This window comes from Canis lupus, chromosome 2 (genome assembly GCF_011100685.1).
Source record: "Canis lupus familiaris isolate Mischka breed German Shepherd chromosome 2, alternate assembly UU_Cfam_GSD_1.0, whole genome shotgun sequence".
Classification (NCBI taxonomy): domain Eukaryota; kingdom Metazoa; phylum Chordata; class Mammalia; order Carnivora; family Canidae; genus Canis; species Canis lupus.
Window position 1 is genome coordinate 76,095,415 of NC_049223.1, and position 25,716 is coordinate 76,121,130.

Genomic DNA, 25,716 nt, shown 5'->3' on the forward strand with positions numbered 1-25,716 from the left:
CCATCTGCACATCTTGACAGAGAGAATTTGGGGCCCATGGGGGGGACTTCCTAGCACAGGCTTTGGAGTTGGACAAACTGGGGTTCTGGCTCAGCGCCCCCTAAACTTGGCTTCAGGCCTACTCAGCCTCCCTGTATATAAAATGGGTGCATGAATCCTACCCCCTGGGAGAGATGAGAAGACCAGAGCAGGAAAAAATGTACGGGATGCATACAGTAGGTGCACAGCATGAGGCTGCTCTTACCAGGTGATGTCAACGTTGGCAGGATGAAAAAAAGGGGGGACACAGGTAAAGATGAGGCAGGATTTATTCTCATTGTGGGCAAGTTCAAGACTCAGGATGAAGACCACAGAGCAGCAGATCCTTGGGACCCCAAGGGTACCTCACGCCTGGGGCAGGGGCCACACTTTTGCAAGTGCCAGGCCCACTGTGTCCACCTTGACCGTGAGGATCAGAGCCCAGGAACTGGGTGAGAGTGGGGTGGGGATAGGAGGAAGACAGGGTCCTCCCCGGATCGTGTCCTGACCATGTTTCCGACTTCCATAGGAAGGAAGAACAGCTCGGCTATATAGTAATATAATATATAGAGGTGTAGAGAGCTGGCCGCAGCACCTAGGCGGGGCTGAGACTCCCCAAATTATTGCAGGAGGAAGGGGGGCTCAGTGCTGGTGTCTCTGCGGAACAGCTGTGCTGGCTAGGGGGAGGGCTGGGCAGGGGGTGGGAAGCTGGGCTCGCCCTTCCCTCTGGGGCCGGCAGGGGCACAAGGCATCCTGCTCAGTGGGGTTCCTTGAGCCCTGCCTGCCAAGCTTCCCCTGGGATGGTGCTTTCTCACCCTGGGTGCTTTTTATGTGCTTTGAAGACCATTTTTGCATTGTCAGGAGTGAGGAAAAAATATTCTGGCATGGTAGAAAAAAGATATTTACATACCCTGGTGGGCCGTAAAGGGGAGGGTCAGTCTCGGGATGGGGGAGCTTCCGAAGCCCCCTTCACCCACAGCTGTCGGTGTGGGGTGGTGTGTGGGGTAAGGAGCCCTGGGCTGGGAGGCAGGAGGCCTCGGCTCTGAAGCTTGGTTGCTGTGTGACCTTGGCCGAGGCACACCCCCTCTGTAGGCTTTGGTCTCCCCAGGTGGTACGAGAGGGGTGGACATGGGGCTGAAGAGCTGGGATCTCACGGTCCCTGATCTTAGGATTGAGGGGGTGCGCAGGCCAGGGCTGGGCAGTGAGAGGTTGGCGAGGGGCTTCCAAGTGAGGAGCCCTGGGCCACGGGGGGGCATCAGAGCCCAGAGGGAAGGTCATGGCCCCTGGCCCCTGACCCGGCAGCCAAGTCCAGCTGAGGGCATCTTGTGTCCTCTACAGTGATGCCTACACAGTAGGTGGCCAGAGGGGCTGGCCGGGAACCCTGTTTTCCTGTTGAAGCAGCGGTGGGAGCCAGGTGGAGGCTGCAGGCGGCCCCCCACCTGCTAGAGGGAGGGCTCAGACCTGAGATAGAGCCGGGGGAGGGCTCACCCGGGCGGAGACAAGGGTGGGCCTGGTGCTGGTGCGGTTCCAAAGTGGCCCCTAACTCCCGCCTCCAGGTGTGGGGGGAGGTGGGCGTGAGCCTCTCCTTAGTCCCCATGGGTGCTGGGGCCTGGGCCCGTATCCGCTGGGCAGTGTCACACCAAATTCTGCGCCCACGGGCCTGTGACACACATCCTCATTCAGGACGTGCCATCCATGGTCACGCACACACGCCCTGCGACCGCGATGGAGAAGCACGCACGCCATCAGCACACACCCATGCTTGGGCCTGATGGGTGGACACACACACGTGATCACAAATGTTCACAGGGGCCCCCAGGACCTCATGAAAACACACCCCTACAGCATATGAACATACACACACATACACACACACACACAGAGGCAGGTGAGTGATGTCTCCCTTAGGCTCAGTGTCACTAGGCCCCAGCCCGTCTGCCCTGGGGGCAGATGTCCCAGGAGTGCTGGGCACCAGACGCCCCTTCCCAGGCAGCCTGACCCCTGGTAACTCCAGGTCCTGCGGCAGAGCTCTTGGCCTCCCTGGCACCTGAGAGGAGGGACCTTGGAGCTCCTGACCCCCGGCCAACCCTGCAAGTCCTCTGAAGGCCGACGTGACCCGGGTCAGGTTTAGTTGCCACCCAGGCCCCACTGGCTTTGGGTCAGAGGTGCCGGCGGGGCCCCTGGGTGCTTGTCAGCTGGGCCCTCATGGTCTGGATGCTGCCCAGGATCTTCTTCTGGTGGCCCATGAGGGTGATGCCCAGGGCACGCACGTCCCTGTGAAGGAAGGGTGGTGCTGACCAGGTTGGCCTGGGAGGCCCGGAATCATGAAGACGGGGACACACCCATCCCCTGGAGCTTCCCACCTCCTCAGGGGCCCTGCCTCTGGTCCCCTGCCCTCCTCCCCTGCCCCGTCTCCACGGGCACCACCCGACCCTGCACTCACTGAGCATTCATCCGCAGCACCATGCCCAGGGAGGAGTAGCCGCCGGCAGCAAAGTGGTCCCGGTAGCGGCCCATGCGGATGGAGTCCAGCCAGTCCCCCACGGTGAGGCCCCCGCCGCCACCCCCGCCCCCTCGGAGGTCAAAGCAGCTCTGGGCAAAGGCAGGGGGCGGGCACCTGAGGCACAGAGGCCCTTGGTAAGTAGCCTGCCAGGGCCCCTGCTTTCCTCAGGGACCCGGGCACTAGCCACGCTCAGCCCCCCAGGCTCAGTCGTGGGCAAAGGGTCTGAGGAGCTAGCCCCCAGGTCTGAAAGGAGAGGGCTGAGGAAAGCCCAGGCAGGACAGGGGTCAGGGGCCCGGGCAGGGCAGGCGTCAGGGGTTCAGGCAGGACGGGGGCCAGGAAAAGGGCTTTGGGACCCAGGCTAGGTGTGGTCCGGATGTCAGGGCTTACACTAAGTCTGGGCCTTATCCAGGGAAATACTGGGAGAGCAGCTGGGCTTGGGCAGAGCTGGGGCGGGTGCCAGGCACCTGTTGACTGTGGCGGTGGCCCTGAGGCTCTCCGGGCTCCGGATGAGGGCATCGAGGACACTGACAATGTGGGAAAAGCGAGGTCTCTGAGCCCTGTCCTTGTGCCAGCAGTCGAGCATGAGCTGGTGCAGGGCGCGGGGGCAGCCCATGGGCGCGGGCAGGCGGTAGCCCTCCTCCACGGAGCTGATGACCTGGGGTGGGGCGAGCACAGCGCGGGGCTGGAGGCCGTCCCTCCCTCCACGGCCCCCGCGCCTCTGCCCAGCCAGGGTCCCCGACTCACGTCGCGGTTCGTCATGTTCCAGTAGGGCCTCTCCCCGTAGGCCAGCACCTCCCACATGACCACACCGAAACTCCACACGTCGCTGGCCGAGGAGAAGGTCCGGAAGGCGATGGCCTCGGGGGCGGTCCAGCGGATGGGGATCTTGCCTCCCTGCAAGACACACGGGGGTGCTGGGCGCCCCTCCGCAGCCCGAGGCAGGGAGCTGAGCACCGGGTCGGGGCAGCCCAGGGGCCGAGACGCGGCCTCCGCCTTCCTGGAGCACCTGTTCCGCCCGCGGACACCCACCCTCAGCTGTTCCGAAGACTGAGCAAAGGAAGCGCGTGGTGCGCCTGAAACATAGTAGGTGCTCAGTTAAGAGCCAGGGACGGGCTGGTGCCCCTGCGAGGGACGAAGCCCGCGGAGCACGGCTTGCTCGTTGTCCCAGCTGCCCTTCCTTCCTTTCCTTCTTGTTCTTGCTTGTGTCACAAAATCCCTTCTCTAAGTGAAAAGTTGTTCCTTCGGATGCTCGGCAGGTGAGACCCCAGAGGGAAGGTTCTCACTGAGGCAGGGTGGGGGGCCCGAGCCCCTCCACTCAGCCTCCTGCCTTGACGGCAGCCCCCAAGGATCCTCTGGAGGAGCCCACCTCTCTACGGAGCATGTTCTGAAAACACCACTTTTTAGCCAATCCTTACAGACACATGTGGAGTGGATTTGTGAATTCAGAGAGACCCCAACTCTCCCAAAGTCTCCCGGAGAGCGAGTGACAGTGGGGAGAGTGAGAGACAGCCCCAGTGTGTCTCCCCAGGCCACCCAGAGATACAGGAAAGGCGGGAAAGGGGGCTCCCACTTCCCAGAGGGGGAGCCGAGATGCAGAGAAGAGAGGTAGGACCGGGTGGAAGGCAATCCCGACATTTCCAACCTCACTTATCTCCGCGTGGGGGAGACCTCCTGAGCCGCCCTGCCCCTCCCGGGCCTGGAGGCGGGTGGGACTACGCACCGTGGTGGTGTAGGCCGCATCAGGGTCGTCCTCCAGCACCCGGGAGAGCCCGAAGTCGGACACCTTGCACACCAGGTTGCTGTCAACCAGGACGTTGCGGGCGGCCAGGTCCCGGTGGACGTAGCCCAGGTCCGAGAGGTAGCGCATGCCGGCCCCCACGCCTCTGAGCATGCCCACCAGCTGCATGATGGTGAACTGCCCGTCGTGAGTCTGTAGGGGGACATGGCTCGGCTTCAGAAAGGCTCTGCGCAGCTTGCAAAGTATCTTCACTGCTTATGAAGCATGTTCCTGTTTCAGGTCCTTCTCACGGTCTCATTTACGCTCATAGCGACCCTGAGAGGGAGGTGGGGCTGTGATGACTCCTCACCCATTTTGCAGAAGGAGAAACGGAGGCCCAGAGAGGTGAAGCCCTGCGCCCGAACACCCAGCAGATAAACGGAAGGGCAGGAGCTGGGAGTCCAGTGATTCCCACCCCCCCCCCACCATGCCGCCCGGCTGGCTGGGGCCCTGGGTCTCCAGGGAGGCCCCCCTCTCCGCCCGTGTGCGGGGCAGAGCAGCCTGAGCAGCGGAGGGACCTTCATGTGCTGCGGGGCTGAAAGGCAATCGGATGGGCTGACCCTTGAGACCCGTCCCTGTACCTCACTCCCCTTCCCCAGGTCCACTGGGCCCGAACTCTGTGGGTGTTTGGGGACCTCACATCTCTCCCAACACCCAGAATGAGCTTCCCTCCGCCGGGCCCACGTGGAAGGCGGGGTGGGCACGCACCCTCAGGAAGGCGTCCAGAGAGCCGTTCTCCATGTACTCGGTCACGATCATTGCCAGGCGGCCTGGGGAGGGGCAAGGGGAGGGGGTGGCTCTTGGTGGGGGGATCAGGTCTGCTAATGGGAGACCCCAGGAACACGCCCCCTCCCGTGGGCTGGCCTGCACTGAGGGCTTTGGGGAGCCCAGGGTTCCCACTGGGGTCCCGGGCTCTGGGCCTCCTCCCCAACCAAGTCATCGGAGGACCTGAACCGGGGGGGTGCAGGGGCAGGGCAGGGGCAGAGCACGGTGGCCCAGGGGTGGACCCAGACTTCTGGCCCGGGCAGGAGGGCTCCTGCAGGGTGAGGCTGCCCTCGCGTGGCACGTACCGCGGGTGACGACGCCCTCGAGGCGGATGATATTGGGGTGGTCAAACTGCCCCATGATGGACGCCTCACTCAGGAAGTCCCGTCGCTGTCGCTCCGTGTAGCCGGCTTTGAGGGCCTTGATGGCCACGGGCACGTCCCGCTGCCCCGGCACCCGCAGCCGCCCGTAGCAGACTTCCCCGGACTCCCCTGCAGAGCCCGAGCAGGGCGGGCAGGGGAGGGCTGTGGGACCCTCCTCTCTGCACTGGGACCCCAGCGCCCTCCTGCACCCCCTGCACCCCTGTGCGCAGTGACTCCCCTCCCCCTCTGCCCTGGGGCCCCTCCCCCGGGCACCCCCCTTCACAGCCCCCAAGGCTCACCAGAGCCGATAATTTTCTCAATGTGGATCCTGGAGGCTTCAATCTCCCGAGTGAAACCGCGGCCCGCCCGGCCTGGCTCCTCGTAGTTGTGGGGCTCTGCATAGAACTGGGGCTCTGGGATCTTCCCCGGGGGGTGGTGCAGGGGCAGGAAGACGGGTGGGGGTGCTGAGGGCCCAGGAGAGAAGGATCATCAGTGGGGTGCAGGAGATTTTCCCTGCAGCATTGCAGGGGCCTGGGATAGGGCTGGGTGGGGGGCGGGCAGTAAGGAGCATCCCTCGGAAGCTCAGGTTGTAGGTGGCAAACAGTAGGTGCCCGATAAGTGCTTATTGAGTGAAAATGGGGTCTCTACGGAGGAGCTATGTGGTCTCTGGGGGTTTCGGGGGTCTCCAGTGAGTTCTGAACGTATCTGTTGTTTTTTGGGGTCACTTCTAGAGTCTTTAGGGTCTTTCTAAATTGCTCAGGGGTAAAAATGTTGCAATCACACACGCCAACCTTGGCTGAAAGCAGTTCTCCAGAAAACTGTGTTAAGAAGGATTCGGAGGCTGTACTCAGCTCAATGAGAATCGGTACCAGAATCGATACTAACGTCCACCACGGCACAAAAGTGAGGTGTGGAGGTAGGCTTCCTCCTCTTTGCCTCGTCTCCTGGGGTCTCTGCAGGGTCCTGAACAAGCTCTCTGTAGCACGGGTTCTTAGCCAAGAGTATACGACACCCCCTCCCTCCACAATTGTATCCAAGATTGTGTGTGAGTGCACACATCTGTGCATGCCCCCGGGCAGAGGGATTCCAGCATCCTTGTGGGGTCTGCACACCCAACAAAGGTGAACAGCACTTGGCCTCTGAGGGCCCGGGTCTCTGACATCCTGCTGTCTCTCTCTGGGGCTCGCATCTTTCCGGGGCACCCCCAGAGCCGCGCTGGCTCCCACCGTGACCTCCTCTTCCCTGCCCCACGTGCCTGGCGCCCGCACTCACCCTGCCCGTTCTGATACTGCATCTTCTCCTCGTCCGAGTCCTGGAAGGCCTTGCTGTAGCCACAGTGCCTGTGGAAGACGGCCCTGGCCTCAGCCCTGATCCCGTTTGGGGACAAATCAGGACTCTGCCCCTCGAGCTCCTTTCCCTTTAGGGACAGCTCCTGCCACCACAGCTCCTGCCCCTGCAGAGGGGAGTCTCCGCCCTCAGGCCCTCACCCCAGCCGGATGGTGACACCTTTGGCCTGCACAGCAGTCTCCACATTATAAGCCCCCTTTTTACATGAAACCACCCTTGGTGAGGGGGTGGGGACGAGGCCTCTGGTATCTATGACACCGTGGGACCTTGGCAAGCTCCCTCCCTTCCCTGGGCCTGTGTCTCCATGTATAGGACGATGCTTCCAGCCCTTGCTGTCTGGGATCCTAAGCCCACACCAGGCCCAGTGTCCTATCTCCACCTCCCTCTGGGATGGACTGGGAGAGAGAATGACCACTTTAGTTTTCACAGACCTGGGTCCCTGTCCCAGTTCTGACATCTACTTGGCGGAAGACGCCTAACCTCTCTGATCCCCAACTAGCTCACCTGCAAAGTGAGACCGGAATTTCCGCATCACAGATTAAACGAGGTGGAGGTGGTCACCTAAGGGAGGCCCGGTGGGACTGGCAGGTGGGTGGATGTGGTACAGAGATAGGGAGGGTCAGGGGGACACCGGGGTTTGGGGCTCAGGGGACCCCATGAACAGTGGTGCTGTGTCCCGAGAAGGGGGGCCCACCATGTCCTGAGAGGTGCGGGGCTGGGGGTGCTGTGGGTGCGGGAGTGGGCACCTGGTCCTCAGGAGAGACGTCTGTGCGGGTGACAAATGTCAGCACATGAGGGTGGAACCCCAAGCCGCCCTGATAAGGACACTCAGAAAAGATGGCCCTGGGTGAGCAGGGAGGAGAGGAGGGTCCAGGGCAAGCCCGGGGTCCTCCAGCCTTCCAGGGTTGTTTCGAGAAGAACGCCTGGTGGAGACGGAGAAGGGCAGGGCAGACAGGTGGACAGACATGGGGGTGTGGGGGGCAGGACACAAGTGTTCCGCGAGGAAGGGAAGAACAGGTATTCTTGGAGGTGAACCCAGCCCCAGGCGCAAGGGGACCACCAGCTGGTGGGGCTTGGGACAGGCTGGAGACACAGTGCCCCAGAGGAGGGGCTCGGGTGGCCGGGGACCAGGACCACCCACCTCTTTTTGCAGATGAGCAGGAGCAGAAGCACGACCAGGCCCGTGATGAGCGTCAGGCAGATCCAGACAATGGTCCGGGTGTCGTAGCGGGGCCCTGGGGGAGGAAAGCAGGGTGGGGGGACCGGGCCGCTCAGGCCCAGGGACCTGGTGCCTCTGACTCAGCAGTGGGTCAGGTCACAGGCTGGCTCCTCCTCTGCCCTCACCCTCCCTTCTCCTAAGCCTCCCCTTCAACACCCTGCGGGGGGGCGGGGCCTCCTGGCTTCCCACCTGGCACCAGCACTTCCTGGGACTGCGGGGCCGTGGAGAATCTCTAGGCCTCTCTGAGCCTGCGTCTCCCACCCGTCATAGGCCTGTCCCGCCTGTTACTCAAACAGCAACAAAGCTGAGAATGTGCTGAGAGGTGCGTGTTCCTGTCCCAGTCCCAGGGAGACCCCAGGATTGTCTTCAGTTTTCAGACAAGAACACTGAGGCTCAGAGACCTCCGGGAGCTCGCCCCAGGCCCCACACTAAATGAGACTGGGCCGGGCAGGATTCCGAGCCGGGCAGTCTCAACGTGGTATCAGGCCTCAGAGCGCTGGACACACACATCGGTTGAAGAGGGGCATCAACTTGGCCTTGAACCTTTCTATCCTACACCACCCCCTGGAGGGGCCCCCCCAGTAAAGAGCACAGAGAAGACCCCAAGCAGCTGGAGATAGGGGGCAGGGCACCCCCAAGCTTGAATGTGTCTCAGAATCGCCCTGAGGGCTTGATAAAACCTGAATTGTTGGGCCCCCACCCCAGAGTTTCCGATTCAGGTCTGGGGTGAGGCCTGAGAATCAGCATTTCCAACACCTCCCAGGTGCTGCTGCCCCAGACCACACTGTGAGAACCTCTGTTCTGGAGGCTGGGGGTTAGGATAATGCTGGGGAAGGGGCACAAAGTTTGTCCCCCAGACTGACCAGGTTCAAATCCTGCTTTGCTGGGTGACCTGGGCAATTCACTTTATGGGTCTGATCCTCACTTTCCCCATCTGTGAAATGGGGATGTGGATAACGGCGACTCATTAGAGGGTCTCGGGGATGATTACGAGGGCAAGGGCACCGTGACGCCCGCCAGTCACACTGCTACTCAGTGAAAGCCCGTGGTGGGTGCGCTGTCACTAGCCCGGTCACCTTGGGCAAGCCGCTCGGCTTCTCTGAGCCTTGGTTTTTCACCTGTAAAAATGCCAATCCAGCACAGGCACCAGCTCGGCACATTCCCTTCCTCTGACCGCCACGGCCCCGGCGCCGGGCCTGGCCCAGCTCCCTGCCTCCCCGCTCCCGGCACTCACGGGGTTTCCCGGTCTCCACCTCCATGGCCTGGCTGAAGCGGCCGCAGCCTGCGGAAGTGCGGGCGCGGACCTGGAACATGTAGCGGGTGCCCGGCTTGAGGCCCGAGACGGTGGCCCTGGTGGTGACAGCCTTGAGGGTGGAGTAGCTCTGCATCTCCTTGTCCTGCCCATGACAAGCGTGGTCAGCCGAGGGTCCTCCCGCCTGGTTCCCCTCCCCGTTCCCCCTGCCCTGCTGGTACCTTCTCGTAGTACTTGATCTCATACTCCAGGATGATGCCGTTGGGCTGCTCTGGCTCCTGCCACAGCAGGGACACGCTGGTCTGCCCCGCCCGCTCCTGGCGGATCACCACCACCTGGGACGGGGCTAGGGGAGGGAGGCCAGCCTCGGTCAGATGGGTGGGTGGGTGGTGACTGGCCTCTGTCCCAGGGATCCTGGCTTGGGCCATGCTCACCTTGCCAACTGTCCTGCCCCCATCCCAGGAGAGCCAGCCCCCTCCAATCCTTCTAGTAAGTCAGCTGCAGCTCTGATTGGCCCCATGGGGTCGGCACAGCCTGGCTCTGGTCTAGGATGCTGGGCCCGGCTAGACCCAGAGGAGGCCTGACTACCCCAGCTCATGCCTCCTCCTCCTCTCATCCCCCGGAAGCTTGCTGGAGCCCCACCAGCCCAACAAGCAGAAAACTCTTGCTCGCACTGGGGTCCCACCACCCAGGGCCCCACCACTAGATGTCTCTATCTCCACGTCTCCCACCCCCACCCCCAGCCCAGGGCCTGGGGCCACACAGGCTCTCAGGAGTGCCTGAGGAGGAGGAAGGAGAGGGGAAGAAGGGAAGGAACCTGTCCTCACTGCCTGGGTTTGGAGGGTACGACTGCAGCAGCTCTGACACTCGGGGACTCCGGGAAAGGCCGTGAGCCACGCCCATCGGAGCCTTCCTAGCCCGCCCCTGTCCCCCTGTCACACTAGGTCACCTCTCATCCCTCACTCGGTGATGGAGTGCAGCTACCCCCCTCCCCAGGTGAGTCTGCTGGGAAGTGCCAGGTACAGGGGCCGCAGCCAGGCTGACTCTCCGCCCCACGCCCCCAGCTCTTGCCTCCTTTCTGGACACCCTGTGTCCCCCCGCACACCTGGCGCTCCCTGAAGGCGGGGACCACACATGGCAGGTGCCCATAACACTGCTGGGTGACTCTGCCATGAAGATTCAGAAGTCAGTCCAGAGTTAAGTTGGCGGGTGTGTGGTACAGGGCCCCCCATCAGCCTGGGAATCAGGCCTGGGTTCACAGCCCCGCCTTCTGCTGGCTGGGACCGCCAGTGTCCAGGGTGACAGTTTCCCTATCCAGGAAGGGAAGCTGGCAACACCCTGCCAGGAGGAGGTGCAGACCAGGTAAGACCTTGTGGGGAGGAACACACACCAGCACCAGCAATATGTGGGCGCCTCTTAAAAAACAAAGAACTTCCAAGCCAAGAGGTGCTGTGTGAGGGGAGCAGACACAGAAGGGGGCAGAGATGGGGAGGAAACAGGGTGAGGGCACCAGAGGGGCTCCGGAGAGGAGAGGGCTCTGGAGCAGAGGAAGAAAAAGGGGGAGGGAGAAGGGAGGGGGAAGGGAAAGGAGTTGAGGGGAAAAGGGGGAGGGGGCAGGGAAGGGAAGGGGGGGCAAGCAGTCAGTGAGGCCAGGCCTCACCCATTTGCTCAGGGCTGTTGTCTGCCTCAGGCACCCCCTAGGATTTCCTGAATGCCTTCCACATGCCTTGTGGTCCACTAGGGGCTTATGATCTATAGAGAGAAAGTAAGAAGGCAAATGATGGAGAATCACAGGTTGTTTAAGCACCGTAAAGGGGGGCACCTGGGTGGCTCGGGGATTGAGCGTCTGCCTTTGACTCGGGTCATGATCCCGGGGTCCGGGGATGGAGTCCCACACTGGGCTCCCTGCGGGGAGCCTGCTTCTCCCTCTGCCTGTGTCTCTGCCTCTCTCTGTGTGTCTCTCATGTATAAATACGTAAAAATCTTTGAAAAATTGGGGGAAAAAAAGCACCATGAGGGACAGAAAGAAGGCGCTTCGTGTGATGGAGGGCACCTGGTATGCCCAGGGGGCCGGGGGATCCGGGTCATTTTAGCTGGGGCAGGGGTGGGGGGTGGTCAGGGTGGGCCTCCCCTAAGCGGGGATGGCAGTGGAACCCAGGACTGAAGGAACCAGCCACCGAACAGAGAGGCAGAGAGGAGCTGCCACTCTGCAGGAGTCGTAAGGCCAAGCCGGGAAGGGCTTAGTGTGCTGGAAGAGGGACCGGTGGACGGGAGGCCGGTGTGGCTGCAAGGAAGGGAGCCAGGAGAGCCGGAGAGGGGGCGGGGTGGGTGGCATAGGTGCCCCCAGCCTGGCCCAGGGAGGCTCCGAACGGGATCTGAGCTCAGGCTGAAGCTGGTAAAGGGCTCACCGGACCTCACCCTTTCAAAGCCCACTCAGGATGTGCTGTGAGAAGCCGTCGTGGGGCGGGGGCGCGGGCTCCTGCTGCTGCCCGGACAACACGTGATGGGGAGGCTGACGTGCTGTGCACTGAACTGTGTCCCCAGCCCCAAATTCATATATAGAGGCCCTAAGCCCCAACTTGATGCTATTTGTAGTTAGGGCCTTAGGGAGACGATCAGATGGGGTCATGCAGGAGAGGCCCTCGCGATGGGATTAGTGTCTTTATTGGAAGAGATGAGACTTCTCTCTCTCTCTCTCTCTCTGCCTTGTGAGGACAGAGCGAGAGGCAGCCATCCAGACGCCAGGAAGAGGGTTCTCACTAGAGACCACTGGCCAGCCCTCTCGTCTTGGACCTCCGGCCTCAAGAACCGTGATCAGTACATTTGGGGGTTTAAGCCCCCAACCTATGGCATTGTGTGATGGCGCCTGAGCTAAGAGAGATGGGCTGGAAGGAGGCTGAGGTGGAGGTGGTCACCTGAAGGGAGGCCCGGTGGGTGGACGTGGTACAGAGACAGGGAGGGAGGGTCAGGGGGACATCGGGGTTTGGGGCTCAGGGGACCCCATGAACAGTGGTGCCGTGTCCCGAGATGGGGGGCCCATGGGAGGTGTGGGGCTGTGGGTGCTGTGGGCGTGGGAGTGGGCACCTGGTCCTCAGGGGAGATATCTGTGCGGGTGACAAATGTCAGCACATGAGGGTGGAACCCCAAGCTGTGATAAGGCCCTGATAAGGACACTCAGAAAAGATGGCCCAGGGTGAGCAGGGAGGAGAGGAGGGTCCAGGGCAAGCCCGGGGTCCTCTAGCCTTCCGGCTTGTTTCGAGAAGAACGCCTGGGGGAGACGGAGAAGGGCAGGGCAGAGAGGTGGACAGACATGGGGGGTGTGGGGGGCATGGGGGCAGGACACAAGTGTTCCGTGGGGTGGGGGGAGAAGAACAGGGAGAGAAGTCCCCGCTGAGTGTGGCCAGGTGGGGACACTGAGCTTCAGGGGACAGGTGGGGCCAGAGGCCTGACTAGAGCTGCCCGAGGAGGCCCACAGAGAGAGGACCCAGGAGGGCCGCGCAGACGTCTCTCGCGGGAAGGGCTGTGAAGAGAGACGGTGTGGTGGCTGGAAGGGAGCGCGGCTCCACGGGAGGGCTTTCCTGTCCACGATGCAGCAAACCGATGGCGTCAGAAATGCTGCTGGGTTCTGGACTCCAGCCTGCGCCCCGGCCGGCCAGCCCCCCACCCCAGTCTCCCTAGAGACCAGCGGGCAAGGGCAGGGGCCCACGCACAGGACACGCAAGCCTAGTCCCCACCCCCCCACCCGCCGCGTCACCAGCCCCCAAGGACAGGGCCGGGCATTCTGTGGGTGCCTCAAAACGCTGGTCCGATGAGAGCCCCTCGAGCGGATGAAGCCCTGGCATCAGGGAGGGGGTGCCTGGGCTCACAGTCGGGGGGCCTGTTTCACTTGGGCGCGAGACGGACCGGGGTTCGGATTCTGACTGCTGCTTCCTACGTGGTGACACAGAGCCTTGGTCTCCTCCTCGGCGACATGGTGAGAATAGTTTCTGTTGGGCCAGGCCTGCGTGGTGTCGGGAAGAGACGGGGTGGGGGCCACAGCGGTCCCAGACGTGTGCTGGGGTGGCTGCTGATGGGGCAGCTGCCGTGGGTGGGCTCTTGGGTCGGCCGTCACCTGAGGGGGTGGGGGGGGCCACCAGAATTTGGAAAGGGAGGGGCTCGGGGGCTGAATGCAGCCCACCAACTGGCTAGGAACACAGAGATAAATGCTGTTGTTCAAACCAGCGCAACCAAATCCATCCCAGGGGCAGCAGTGGCAGGTGTTCTGGAAAATGATAATCAGAGTGATTTTGTTTCTTAATGACATTTATTGAGCATGTACCTTGGGCCAGGTGCTGGGCTAAGCATTTTCATTTCTCTCACTTAAGCCTCACAATAGTACCCGAGGCAGGTACTATTATTCCCACTGCACCAGGGAAGGAATGGAGGCAGAGAGAAAGTTCTGGAGCCTCCGAACACCACGCTGGCCTGTCTCTGACCTTGGTGGATTCCTCCCACCTACAGGGCATGTGCTACCTTTCTAAGGGCGTGCAGGGCCTGGAGCTCCGAGGCCTGCTGAGGGAGGCAGGGCCGGGGGAGGCAGGCACTTGCCCAGAGTGCCACAGCGAGTCCGGAGCAGCCCTCTCCGATCCAGTGAGGGCCGGGGTTCAGGGAAGCTGGGGGACGGAGCATCTCCGCCTACCTGCCTGGTTCGTGGTGATGTTGACCACGGCGGCCCGGCGGGGCTCGGGGCTCAGGTCAGACACACCGTTGACGGCCTCGATCCAGAAGGAGTAGTTCATGTGGGCCAGCAGGTTGGCCACCATCAGACTGGCCCGCACCAGGCTCGTCTGCTGGGGCACGAAGCGGGTGCCACTCCCGCACGTCTCGCAGTGGCCCAACGCCCAAGGGCAGCGGCGGCACACGGCGTTGTAGGTGATGTCGCTGCGGCCGCCCGGATCCAGGGGAGGGGCCCATTCCAGGGTCACAGATGTCCCGTTGACGCTGGAGATGAGATTCACCGGTGCTGAGGGTGGCCCTGGGGAGTACAGAATGACAGGCGGCAATGGAGGGCGTTTACCCGGCCTGGTCCGGTCTCCCCCCGTCAGACCAGGGAGGGGCTGGGAGTCCCCCATGATACCCAAGGTCCCCCAGGATAAGGCCACACCCCCTCCAGCCTCTGGAAGCTCCCGGAGGGCAAAGGCGGCGTCAGACTGGACCACAGTGTCAGGTCTGTGTACAGAAAGCGAAATCCCTGCCCCCTACCATCCCACGGTCGGACCATAGGGATCCTGGGTTTGTTTCCCGAAATTTCCATCCAGAGCTGGGGGGAGACCCTGACAACCCTGGGGTGCCCACAGCAGCCCCCCTGGGCATGAAATGCCCCTGCCATTTGCATTCTGCACTCCTCTCCTTAACCCCTGGCTGGATTTACCGTACAGATCCCTGACCCCGCCGTGGAGCGCGTGGAGGCGCCAGGAAGGCCGGCGGGGTCTCCGAGGCAGGGTGTGCCCACCCCGCTCCCACGGGAGTCCGGGCAGCTCGGAGATTTTGCAGAAGTGGGGCCTGGGGGCTGGGGCAGGCTCCTGGGGGTGGGCATTTGAGTCTGAAGGGCTTGAGGGGTTGCCGCGTGGACCCCTGGGGCTCAGAATGCCAGTTCTCAGCATCCCAGGCAGGGACTCTTAGATCTTAAGAAAATAGAAGAGTGGAATCTTCAGAATCATAGAGAATCACAGAATCTGAAAGATATGGAATACTAAAAGCCCAGTCTTTTGTAGTCTTAAGACTTCTAGAACCCCAGGGAACAGAATTGTGGATTTGGAGACAAACTGGAGTCTGGCTAGCTGAGTGCAGGTGCCCATGACCTAGACCTGGGCTCACCTCGCCACGGAGCCCACGGTCGTCACCATGTCACTCGGCCATCCTTTCTGCCCCGGCAGGTCATTGCCCAGGGGAAAATGCACGGGTCTGGGCAGAAGGGTGGAAGGGGGGAGGGAGACTGTGTGTGTGTGAGACTCTGTGACCCTCTCACTTGCCACGGACAGGGAGACTGGGGGCTGGGTGTGATGGAGATGGGGGGTGGGGGGGGACAGGGAGATTGGGGACTGAGGCTGGGATAGACTAGGGAGCAAAACCAGTAAGAACTGTGTGAAGTGCCCCTCACCCTCCACAAGAGACCAGGGCTGGCAAATGGGGGGCGGGGGGCGCTGAGCTGGCTGCGGGGATCCCAGCTGGGATGGGGGCGTGAGAGGCCCCTTCAGGCCAGGAGGGGAGGCAACCAAGGAACCACGCCAGCCGTCAGCAGAACGCCGAGACAGTCACGCAGCCCTGCAGGCTCGGTGCCAGAGTCCCTCGGAGTCCCCTCAGTACCCCGGGCATGAGCACACGCAAGCACACCCTCTCTGGGCACACGCGCCTCCTCTGCAGGGCCAGGTGTGCACGCACTGAACTCACAAGGCACATTCCTTCAAGCTCTATGGGGACTTGGGAGTCCCCGCCAGGGACCGACCCAGATGTGCACACACACCTCCAAGAACCCTCTCCGTACGTGGGCAGGACTCTGACGCTCCCCCGCGAGCACACACACTCTCCGCAGGCATCTTCCATAGCAGCCGCTCCGCTGCCGACACAGACACGCACAGTGTCGATCACGGCAGGCACCCCAGGGCACACACAGAATCAGACACACGCGTGCCATCATCCAAGCAGGCAGCCACACGTATCCCAGATACACACTCACGCACACACCCTACACACGCTACGGCAGCTCTGACCAGTCCATCAGGGATGACAGCGAGCAGGGGCTCCTCCGACATTCCTTCTCTTCATGGGAACCCCCTGGCTGGCCCACCCCGGCTCCCAGGACATCGGTATCACTGTAGGGTCAGAAGATGACCAAAGCCACCTCTCGTCTGCCCTCGAGGCAGAGAGGAAAGACAGAAGGAGGGAAGGAAAGACTTCCCTGGAGAGGTGGTAGGGACCCCCGAGAGGTCGAGGCCACCAGTGAAGAGTCAGAGTCACCTCCTCCCACCCTAGACCGGCCCCTGGCCCGAGAGAGCCCCCTGTCCCTGCCTCGCCCGTGGAGCACTGGCTCCCTGGAGCCCTGGGAGCCCGGGGTCCTGGCCTGGCCCTAGTCTCCCGGATTCTGGGGCTCAGGGTGGTACTCACGGGTGCAGGCTGCGGATGGCGGGTCCAGGGCCTGCGCGGTAGTAGCTGAGGTCACAGCGGCAGGCCTGGGCAGCAGGGGCTGCAGAGTGGCTGTGCAGGGGGCAGCGGGCGCAGAGCTGGTCCCCAGGGGCCGACTTGTAGAAGCCCAGCTCACAGGCTGCGGAGGACAAGGCGGCTTCAGGTGAGCCAGCCGGGCCCCCCGGCAGGCCCCGGGACGGCTCCCACTCTGACCCAAGGCTTCCAGGGGGATCTCCCAAGGGGCACGGGCGCAGACCTTCATTGGGGATGGAGGGACTGACGCACAGAGAGGGCCTGGGACTTCCCCAGGGCTGCACAGCTAGTCGGGGGCAGAGCTGAGGCCGGGACCCTGATTCCCGAGTCCCACCCTGACGTCGGCACAGGACAGAGCCTCCTCAGCCCAGGGCTGCGTCTCCTCCAGTGGCCCCTTCCGACCCAGGCCCGTCCCCTGCCCGAATCTGTCGCTCACAGGACACCGATCCCCGAGTGAGCCACTGCCTCGGATGTGCGGGTCACGAGGCTGAGCATCCGAGGGTTCTGACTCGGGGAGGAACGACAGCTGGAAGGGAACAGGGCGGGTGGGAATGTGGCTGGAGAAGAGACAGGTGGTAAGACCCCAGTAAAAGTGCGGATTCCAGGCCCCGCCACAGCCGCCTCGTGAGAAGCGCCAGGCGCGGGGCCCCGGACTCTGTCTTACAAGCCCCCCAAGCAACAGGGGCTACCTGGGAATCGCAGGCTCTCGCCCCTCCCAGAGCCTGGGTCACTGTCACCTGCCCTGTCCTGTGGGTGACCCTCTCCTCATCTCCCACCTGGACGACCCGGCCTTGCTGCGCAGTCCCAGCCGCCACCTGCCGGCCCACCCGTTCAGCCAGTATTTACGAGCACCCGGCACTGACACAGCCACGAACAGGATCAACACGCATCTGCCCCCACGGAGCCAGCCTCTTTGAGGGGGAGACACCCGCAGTGACGGAGGCTGTGCTCAGGGCCAGGAAGGAAATAAAGCAGGTGATGCGGTGAAGGGTAAATGGTGGGAGGAGCTACCTTCCCGGAGGAGGAAATGATACTCAGTCCTTGTCTAAAGAGTAAGAACAAGTCAGCCATGCAGGAAATGGAAATATTCTAGATTGAGGAACTCCCTGAAAGGACACCCGGCCTGGTCACTGGCAGTTCAAACCCTCATGGGCTCCCCATGGCCTGAACAACAGCACCTGGCATTCAAAGCCCTTCTCCAGTGTCACCCCTCCCTCCCCATCCACAGGCCGAACTGAAGGACTGGCCATCCCCCACATCCAGTAGTGTTTCCTGCCTCAGGGCCTTTGCACGTGCTGCGCCTGCTTCCCGGGATGGCCTGGCGCTTTTGTCAACCTGTCGAACTCTTTCAAGATTCGTTTTAACTGTCCCTCCGAATGAAGCCTTTCTGCACACCTCCACGTGTACACACACACACACACACACACAGACACACACACACACAGGTGCACAGAAGCCACCGCTCCCTCCCCTAGTTCTGCAATCTCTGCTCAGTAGCACCACCTATAATGTACTTGTTTATCTGTACGTCCGACTCTTCTAAACCAGAGGGGGCTTGTGGGCAGCTCCCTGTGCGTTAGCTGCAGGGCTGCCTCCTTCATCTCAGCCTTCCTACTGTCCGGTTCAGAGCAGAAGTTGCCAGAGCCCGTAGGAGTTTTCCAAGTGAGCCAATCCCGTCATTATCCGCTCTGGGCAGAGGGAGACCCCAGGGAGTTCAGGACCAGTGCCACGGGCCAGGCAGCTCCCCGCTGCACCGCGGACCTGACCTCCTTTGCAACAGCGACCACCGGGAAGTTCGCCGGGATGTCTAGCCACCGAGTCTCAATCTGGAAAACGTGGCGCTTGAGAGGAGCTTCGCTTGAAAAGTCGTCATGTCATTTTTTAAATTGTACCTCCTCATTAGAGCAGCGAAAATCAAGTTAATTTGTAAAATTCTCCAAGCTCGAGAGAACACCTAATGCCGGGAGGAATGCCACTGCCCTTACGTTTGCTTCACAGACTGAGGCTGTGGAGCCGGACGGGGCCTGTGGTTTCAAGGGCTGAGAAAATGTGCCTCCGGTTTGGGCTCCTTCCCTTTCCGCTGGAGAGACCCCAAGAGGCCTTGGGCCTACACGGAGCTGGGAGCGGAGGCCGTAGGAACCCTGGCTGGCACACTGTGATCTCCCCTCCTCCCCCTCCTCCTAGAGCCCCCCTGAGACCCGGTCCTGGGGCACAGCCGCAGAGCCTTCCTCCAGGCCCAGGAACCGGGCAGCGGGAGCCGGCTTCGCACCTCATCAGCAAATACCGGTGCAACCCATCGTTGAGCTGAATGAGCGGGACCCTCCAGGTAATGAGCAGATCCACGTCGATTAGCATTTCCGGGACCGCTCGCTCCTCTGCCCCCCATTTATTCCCTCACCCCAATTTACTGAGCGGCTACTCTGGAGCTGAGATAAGCAAGAGCTGGTCCGGCTCTTAGGGAGCTGAGCAGTGAGAGGCACAGAAAAGGTGCGGCAACACCCTGGTGTGATTCGCAGCACGACGGCCTGCGGTCCCCGAGTCCCCCACCGGTCACTGAGTTCATGTTGCTCTTGTCAATTAAGAGCAGAAAGTCGGGAGCAGGCTGCCCGCACCCCCCCTTCTGGTCCAACCCCTCCACCTAGGCTAAGGGACGCTGGGCAGGTGGCTGGGCCTCAGTTTCCTCATCTGTAAACTGGGGGTAGTAAGAGCACCACCTCCTCGGGCTGCTGTGAGGCCGCTGTGAGAGTGAGTACACGGGGATTCACCCCAGGACGGTGCCTGGCCCTCACCGCAAGGCTACGCGGCTGGCGTTAACACCCCTGTCCGGCAGAGAGGACGCGGGACGAGCTCCTGGGCCTAGGCCGGGTCGGGGAGCCTCTGGGGCCTGGGCCTTCCTCCCACCCAGCGTCCCAACCCGCGTCCAGGGCTCAGAGATGGCCCGGCCGTTCTGCTGCTCGCCAGTGGGCGGTTCTCACGCTCTGCTAATACCCATATGGCTATAACGTGTCCAAGCCAGATTAATCCGCGCAATGAAAATAAAATAATCTTTAATAAGAATACTAATCACCAGGCCTCGGGGAGCCCGGAGACCTGGAGGCAGAGCCGGGAATTAATGGCTGAGACAGATGGAGCAGCTCTGGGCCGGGGCCCGGCCCTGCCCGCCGACCCGGGGCGCTTCCGGAGCCCGCGTGGCCGGCGTGTGGGCCCAGCGCCAGGCGGGGCCGCTGCCCCTGCGAGGGCACCTTGCCCGGGCCGCCCGTCAGGCCGGCAGCTGCCTGCGGCCCCACCACCTCTCCCCTCTCCCCCGCCAAGAGCCTGAGATTTGACAAATAAGGTGTCTGCCGGTGGATGACCAAAGGAAATTAATTCTAAATCAGATTTTAAACACAGTCAGGAAGGCAAAGGAGCTCGTCGCTCACGCGCCCCCTCCGAAACGAGACTCTCTGATATTTATAGAAAAATGATTAGGGCCTCCGAGGGTGGTTTGCATTCTGCGCCCAGGTGACGGGAAGGATGGCAACCGGGACCTCAGGCTGGGGCTGCTGCTCCCCTGGGTGACGCTCTGAGAGGCCGGTCCCCGGCCTGGGGTGGGGGTGGGGGTGCTGCGGCCAGTGTGGGGACAGGTCACGGGTCTGGCACAGTGTCACGAGGGGAGCACTCTGGTCGGGGAGCTGGGAGGTCTGGGCCCCAGTCAACCACTCCTAACAGCGAGCCCCTGGGCCACTCACTTCAGCTCTCCGGGCTCCCCAGTTTGCCACTGGTAGACTGGCCGGCTCCCCACGGCCCTGACGCTCCTCAGTGGGTCTCTGAGGCCCGAGGGCAGTCTCCAGAAGGTCTCCCAGAGCCCTGTGACTGGCCCGATCCCTTCCCCTGCACCCCACTGTCTTCTCCGTAAAACCAGGTGCTTCCTGGCCACTTCTGAGGACAGCTGTGAGGGCAAGAGCAGCAGGGAGGGGGCCTGCAGGCTGGGAGGGTGGCCATCACCATGGGCCGACCCCTGCTGCGGGCCTCGGGCTCTGGATCCCCTCCTTTTGCTGGCAGGAAGGCAGTGGGTCTGGGCTGAACAAGCCGGGACCCCAGAGCCCGGCCCTCCCTCCTCTGCTGTTTGTTCGGAGACAAGTGCCCGATGGAGAAGGTGGGGGGGGGGGGGCGGGGTGGCACCCACGGTCCTCAGGGTGTCCCACCTGGGGAGCACAGGGGAGCCACAGCTTTGAGAGGACAACTCATGCAGCCCAGAAAGGCACCCCACTCCGTTCTGGCTCCTGCTTGGCCCCCAGTACCCCCCACTCTCAGGCTACCCACCCAACGAGGGGTGGGGATGGGGCCCGAGGCAGGGCTGCCGGCCTGGGCCTGCCATTTGTGCAGGGGCTCGGTGTCAGACCTGTGCTGCTTCTCCCCAAGGAGGTCACACAGACAGTCACGGAGACCCACCCACAGGAGTGAGAAAAATCTCTCCTTGTGCGGCTTACGCCTGGCATCCAGTCCCCAAACCTCTCTGCCTGCAGTGCATTAGGAATTAATATTTTTTATAAAACCTGTAATTATCTTGCAACTGGCATAATTACGTGGTATTGTGATTTAAATGTAAAATTCAAAATATGCTGCAATTTCCTAACCCTGCTTTGGCGTTTCTTTGTGATTTTTTATTAACGTGCCAGCAGTGCCAGGCAAAGGGGAGTGGCCTCGGCCTCTCCCAAACCTGGGAAGGTCCTGCTGCTCCGGACTTGGGAGCTTCTGGCAGGAGTTTTCCCCTTGACTCGCTGTGCGGCCTTGGGCAGACACGTTCCCTCTCTGGGCTCCACTTCCCACCCCTGTCAAACTAGGGGGCTGGGGCAGGACCCCAGAGCTCTGACCCCACCATCAGGAGGACCAGTGTCCTTCCCCTGGGCCAGTGTGTCCCACTGCCTGCTGGACAGACAGGTGGCTTACTTGCACTTGCAGACTAAACCCAGAGCTGGGGACAGCAGCTGACCTTGACCGTGACCAGCACCACTGACCAGCCGGCCTGATTATTACGGCCTCTGCTGTGCCGGTCTTACCTGTTCTGCTGTCACCCCAGGGTCAGCGGGTAGTGGGGTTTGGCAGTTCACGGCCCTGGAGGGAGCCAGCCGGGGATCAGAGCCTACTCCGTGATTTAGGCTGAAGGGCTCAGTTTGTCGCATCTGTAAGATGGGGATACGCTACCTCACTTAGCGGACTTCCGTGAGCATGAGAAAGCGTGTGGACTCCCCAAGGCAGGGCACACCAGATGCTCAACAGAATGACTAACTGCCGTGACAAGTAGGAAGTGCTTATTAACGTGCCTAGCACGTGGCAAACACTCAAAAATTGTTGCTAAGGGACCTTACCGTCCCCATCGGAAGGAGGGGCTGCTGGGAGCCAGCTCTGGTGGGGAGAGCAGTCAGGCCGGGCCAGGGATACACCTGGGCCACCTGCACGTGGCTCCCAGGCAGCCAGACCCGACTCAGGTCCCAGCCCCACCTCCCACCAGCTGTGAGGCCTGTGCGGCGACACTACCTCCTGAGCCTCAGTTTCCTCATCGTCAAAATGGAACCGCAACACCTGCCTTGTTCCAGTGAGCAAATGAAGTGATGTGCGTGAGCCTCAAGGCAACGGGGGTGTTTGTCATCCCCCCGCGGGAGGGTGACAAGTATAGGGATGGCGGAGATGGGAACCAGGAGAGGTTGGCAGCCTGGGAGCCTGACAAACTAGACCACGGGGGGCGGAACAGGTCCAGAAACAGGCAAACGTCACAGAAGGTTCCGGGAGCTAGGGCTCTGCAGAGGTGAAGACTCACGGCAGGCGGGAGCATGACGAAGGATTTCTAAAGGGACCCAGAGAGCCCCAGGAAGGGTCAGCAGGGGCCTGGCGGCTGGATGGAGTATCCTGATCCCAGACAACTGCCCTGAGCGCCACCTGAAATTGTCGGCCTGTGCCCTGCTCTGTCCTGGGAGCACCAACGGGTCTTTCCTGCCTGCTTGGGGCTGAGGGAGGGCTCCCGTCCCAGTTCCTATCTGGGGCCAGGCTCCAGTCTCTCTGATCCCTGCACAGGAACATCCTCCTCCCCGAGGAGCACCAGTGGTCCCAACAGCAGGCTCCAGGATGCCCTGAGAGGCTGGGCAACCATGTGTCCAGCACCCCCTCCCCCGCCCGGGGAGGTGAGAGAAGGGCAAGGGGCAACCAGGCCGAGGCCACTAACAGCTGCGGCGCCAGCTATCTGGCCAAGCAACTCCTGCAGTGTCCCGGGTGCTTGGGACGCCTGGCTACACGTGGGCACTGTGCAAGTGTGACACACAAGCCCGCAGCCTGGGGTCTGGGCCCTGCTCCTGGTCTCTGGCGTGGGAAGCCGAGGAGCGCGCTCACGGAACAGGTGCCATGCTGTCCCATTCTCGGCCCTCCCCTTCTCAAGGACCTTGGCTGCCCTCTCCCATGGGTCCCTGGGTAAGATCCCTCCAAACACAGGCAGGCTGGGTCAGGTGGCCCAGTGACACACTCAACCCGGACAGTGCTCCCTGGGGGCCCCGGCCCACCATACCTTCCCACAGTGACCCCATACCACACTCATGCCCCCGGGACCATGTCCCCTTCCCTCCACTCCACAGAAGTCTGGTGTTTTCGAGCACAGGCTCTGGAGCCACAGTTCTGGGTTCCAATCACAGCGCTGCCTCTTCCTAGCTGTGTGCCCCTAGGCAAGCTGCTTTGTCTCTCTGTGCCTCAGTCTCATCCACAAAGCCAGGATACCAGTCGCTTCTGTGTCACCGGGTAGCTCTGGGGACTAAGCAAGTTAATAGGTGAAAAGTGCCTAAATAACGGCCGATATAAGTGAGCACATCGTACTGTTCCCTCACACGGGCGTGTACCCAGCTAGACGCCCAACCCTACGGGTGTCCTCAGACGTACCTCTCCGCAATGCCCACAGAGGGTCCTCCTGGCTGCAGGGTCTCCCGCCCCCTGCTACACACGCACACACACACGCACAGCCCCGTGTATTTGCTGACTCAGAAACACTAGAGGGTCACCCATCTTCCCAGATACGGTTTGCCACCCAGATGCCCGCGGGCTGCGATGCCCCCCGACACCCCAGCAGCCCCGCCCGACTGAGCCCACCGGCCGGCCGCCCACGCGTGGCGCGCTCACCCACACAGGCATCCCGCCGCTCCTCGTAGCCAGCGCTGCACACGCACTTGCCAATGGGCACCAGCCACTCGCCCTCCGCGCTGCAGTACATCTTGGGCGTGTCCCGCTCCTCTGAGTGCCGCACGCACTGGCCCCGCACCTCCACCAGCGAGGACGAGTCGGCCCCCGTCACCGCCTCCGAGAAGGCGGCCAGGTTGCGCACCATAGTGGGGCACTTCTTGTAATAGATGCGGAGAGACAGGATGGCGAGGCAGGCGCCGATGTCCTGGAAGGCCAGATAGAAGCCGCGCTTGCTGAGGGGGCCCACGCCGCGCACCTCCGTGTTGAGCTTGAGGCGCCGCACCCCCAGGTCAGCACCCGTGAAGCTCTCGTCGGCTGCAATGGTGTCGATTTTGAGGAACTGGCTTTCTTGTGTGCTGGCGCCCAGGTCACGGTCCGACTCCAGGTAGTAGAGGTTAAAGGTCTCCTTACAGGTGCCCAGCACGCCAGGCATGCTGTTGCAGTCACGCAGGGTGAACTTGATCTCAGCGTAGACACGCCGGGCACCATCGCGGGGCACCCAGCTCGTGCGCAGCCAGTTGTTCTGGTTGGGGCTCATGACGTTGCACACCTGGTACGTGTGGATGGGCTGGAAAGACTCATCCACCTCGTTGATGGAGTCCCACTGCGGGCAGAGAGAGCACAGCGCTGAAATGAGAGTCAGCACCCCACCTCCTCCTGCCAGTCACCCTTGCCTCGTGCCCTGTGCACGGTGCCAGGGGCATCCCTGGGAAGAAGCCGCAATGTTCTCTGCCCTTGTGTTGCCGACCTTCTCCTGACCATCACTGTGACGTGTGATCCCAAAGACTGCCACAGCCTTCCGAGAAAGTGTTGTTGGCCGCATTCTACAGGTGAGGAAATAGGTCTGAGCCCCATGTCTGAAGTCGCCTCGCTAGTGAGGGGAGGAGTCAGCACTGGAAATCGATGCCAAAGCTACAAAACCCCACCTTGTGTCTATACGGCAGCTCCAAATACTCCCAGAGCTGGAGGTTGGGGGGTTGACTTTGCTTGGGTAAGTCAGGGAGCCCACAGGTCCAGTTTCCATATCAGCTGCCAGAGGGATCTTTCTAATGTGTGAACCTGACTGCTCAAATCTTTCAGCAAGGGCATACCAGGACGTGGGAAAGATGAATGTGATGGTTCCTGTGCCAGGTCCTGGCCAGGCATCAGTGATTCAGAAAGAAGTGGGACACGATCAACAGAGTGAAGGGCAACCCATGGAATGGGAGAACAGATCTGCAAATCCCATGTCTGATAAGGGATTAGTATCCAGGATATATAAAGAATTCCTATAACTCCTACAACTAAAACAAAAACAAAAACAAAAACAAAAACAAAAAAAACAAACAGCTCAATTGAAAAATGGGCAAACGACTTAAGTTGACATTTCTCCAAAGAAGATGTACAGATGGCCAAATACTCCATGGAAAGATGCTCACGGTCACTAACCATTAAGGGAAATACAAATCGAAACTGCAAGGAGAGCACTTCACACTCGCTAGGGTGGCAATTATCAAAACAACAGGATGTTGGGGAGGATGTGGAGAAACTGGAATGCTGGTGCACTGTGGGTGGGAACGTAAAATGGGGCAGCTGCTGAGGAAAACTGCGGAGGTTTCTCAGAACGTCAAGAAGAGACCTGCCCTATGGCCCAGCAGTCCCACTTCTGGGTATATACGCAAAAGAATTGAAAGCACAGTCTCAGGCAGATACTTCTACGCACAACAGCAGTGTTCACAGTAGTCAAAAGGCAGAAACAACCCAAATGTGTCTGCTGTCGGATGAATGGACAAACAAAATGTGGTATATCCAGACAACGGGATAGTATTCAGCCTTAGGAAGGAAATTCAGACACCTGCTACGACACGGGTGACCCTTGAGGACATTACGCAACGTGAAATAAGCCAGTTATGATAGAACAAATATTGTTATGATTCCACTTAAATGAGGTACTTAGAGCCAGAGAAATGGGAAATGGAATGCTGGTTGCCAGAGGCTGCGGGACTCAGGAAGGGTGAGCTGGTGTTTCATGGGGACCGAGTTTCAGTTTGGGAAGACGAAAAGAGGTCTGGAGATGGACGGTGGTGACGGGCACACGACACG

General features: G+C 61.4%; 1 protein-coding gene across 1 annotated transcript in view; it reads right to left on the reverse strand.

The window, feature by feature from the left end:
• Positions 1-306: 306 nt before the first annotated feature.
• EPHA8 (EPH receptor A8) overlaps positions 307-25,716 on the reverse strand; it is a 35,591-nt gene continuing 10,181 nt past the window's right edge. Inside the window, 16 exon segments of the mRNA XM_038531663.1 lie at positions 307-2,292; positions 2,462-2,635; positions 2,986-3,176; positions 3,266-3,415; positions 4,242-4,451; positions 5,007-5,068; positions 5,369-5,554; positions 5,725-5,889; positions 6,698-6,765; positions 7,914-8,007; positions 9,226-9,388; positions 9,465-9,589; positions 13,922-14,257; positions 16,387-16,417; positions 16,419-16,543; positions 23,575-24,238. Coding sequence (XP_038387591.1) covers positions 2,178-2,292; positions 2,462-2,635; positions 2,986-3,176; positions 3,266-3,415; positions 4,242-4,451; positions 5,007-5,068; positions 5,369-5,554; positions 5,725-5,889; positions 6,698-6,765; positions 7,914-8,007; positions 9,226-9,388; positions 9,465-9,589; positions 13,922-14,257; positions 16,387-16,417; positions 16,419-16,543; positions 23,575-24,238 — 2,859 coding nt within the window. The 3' untranslated portion in view covers positions 307-2,177.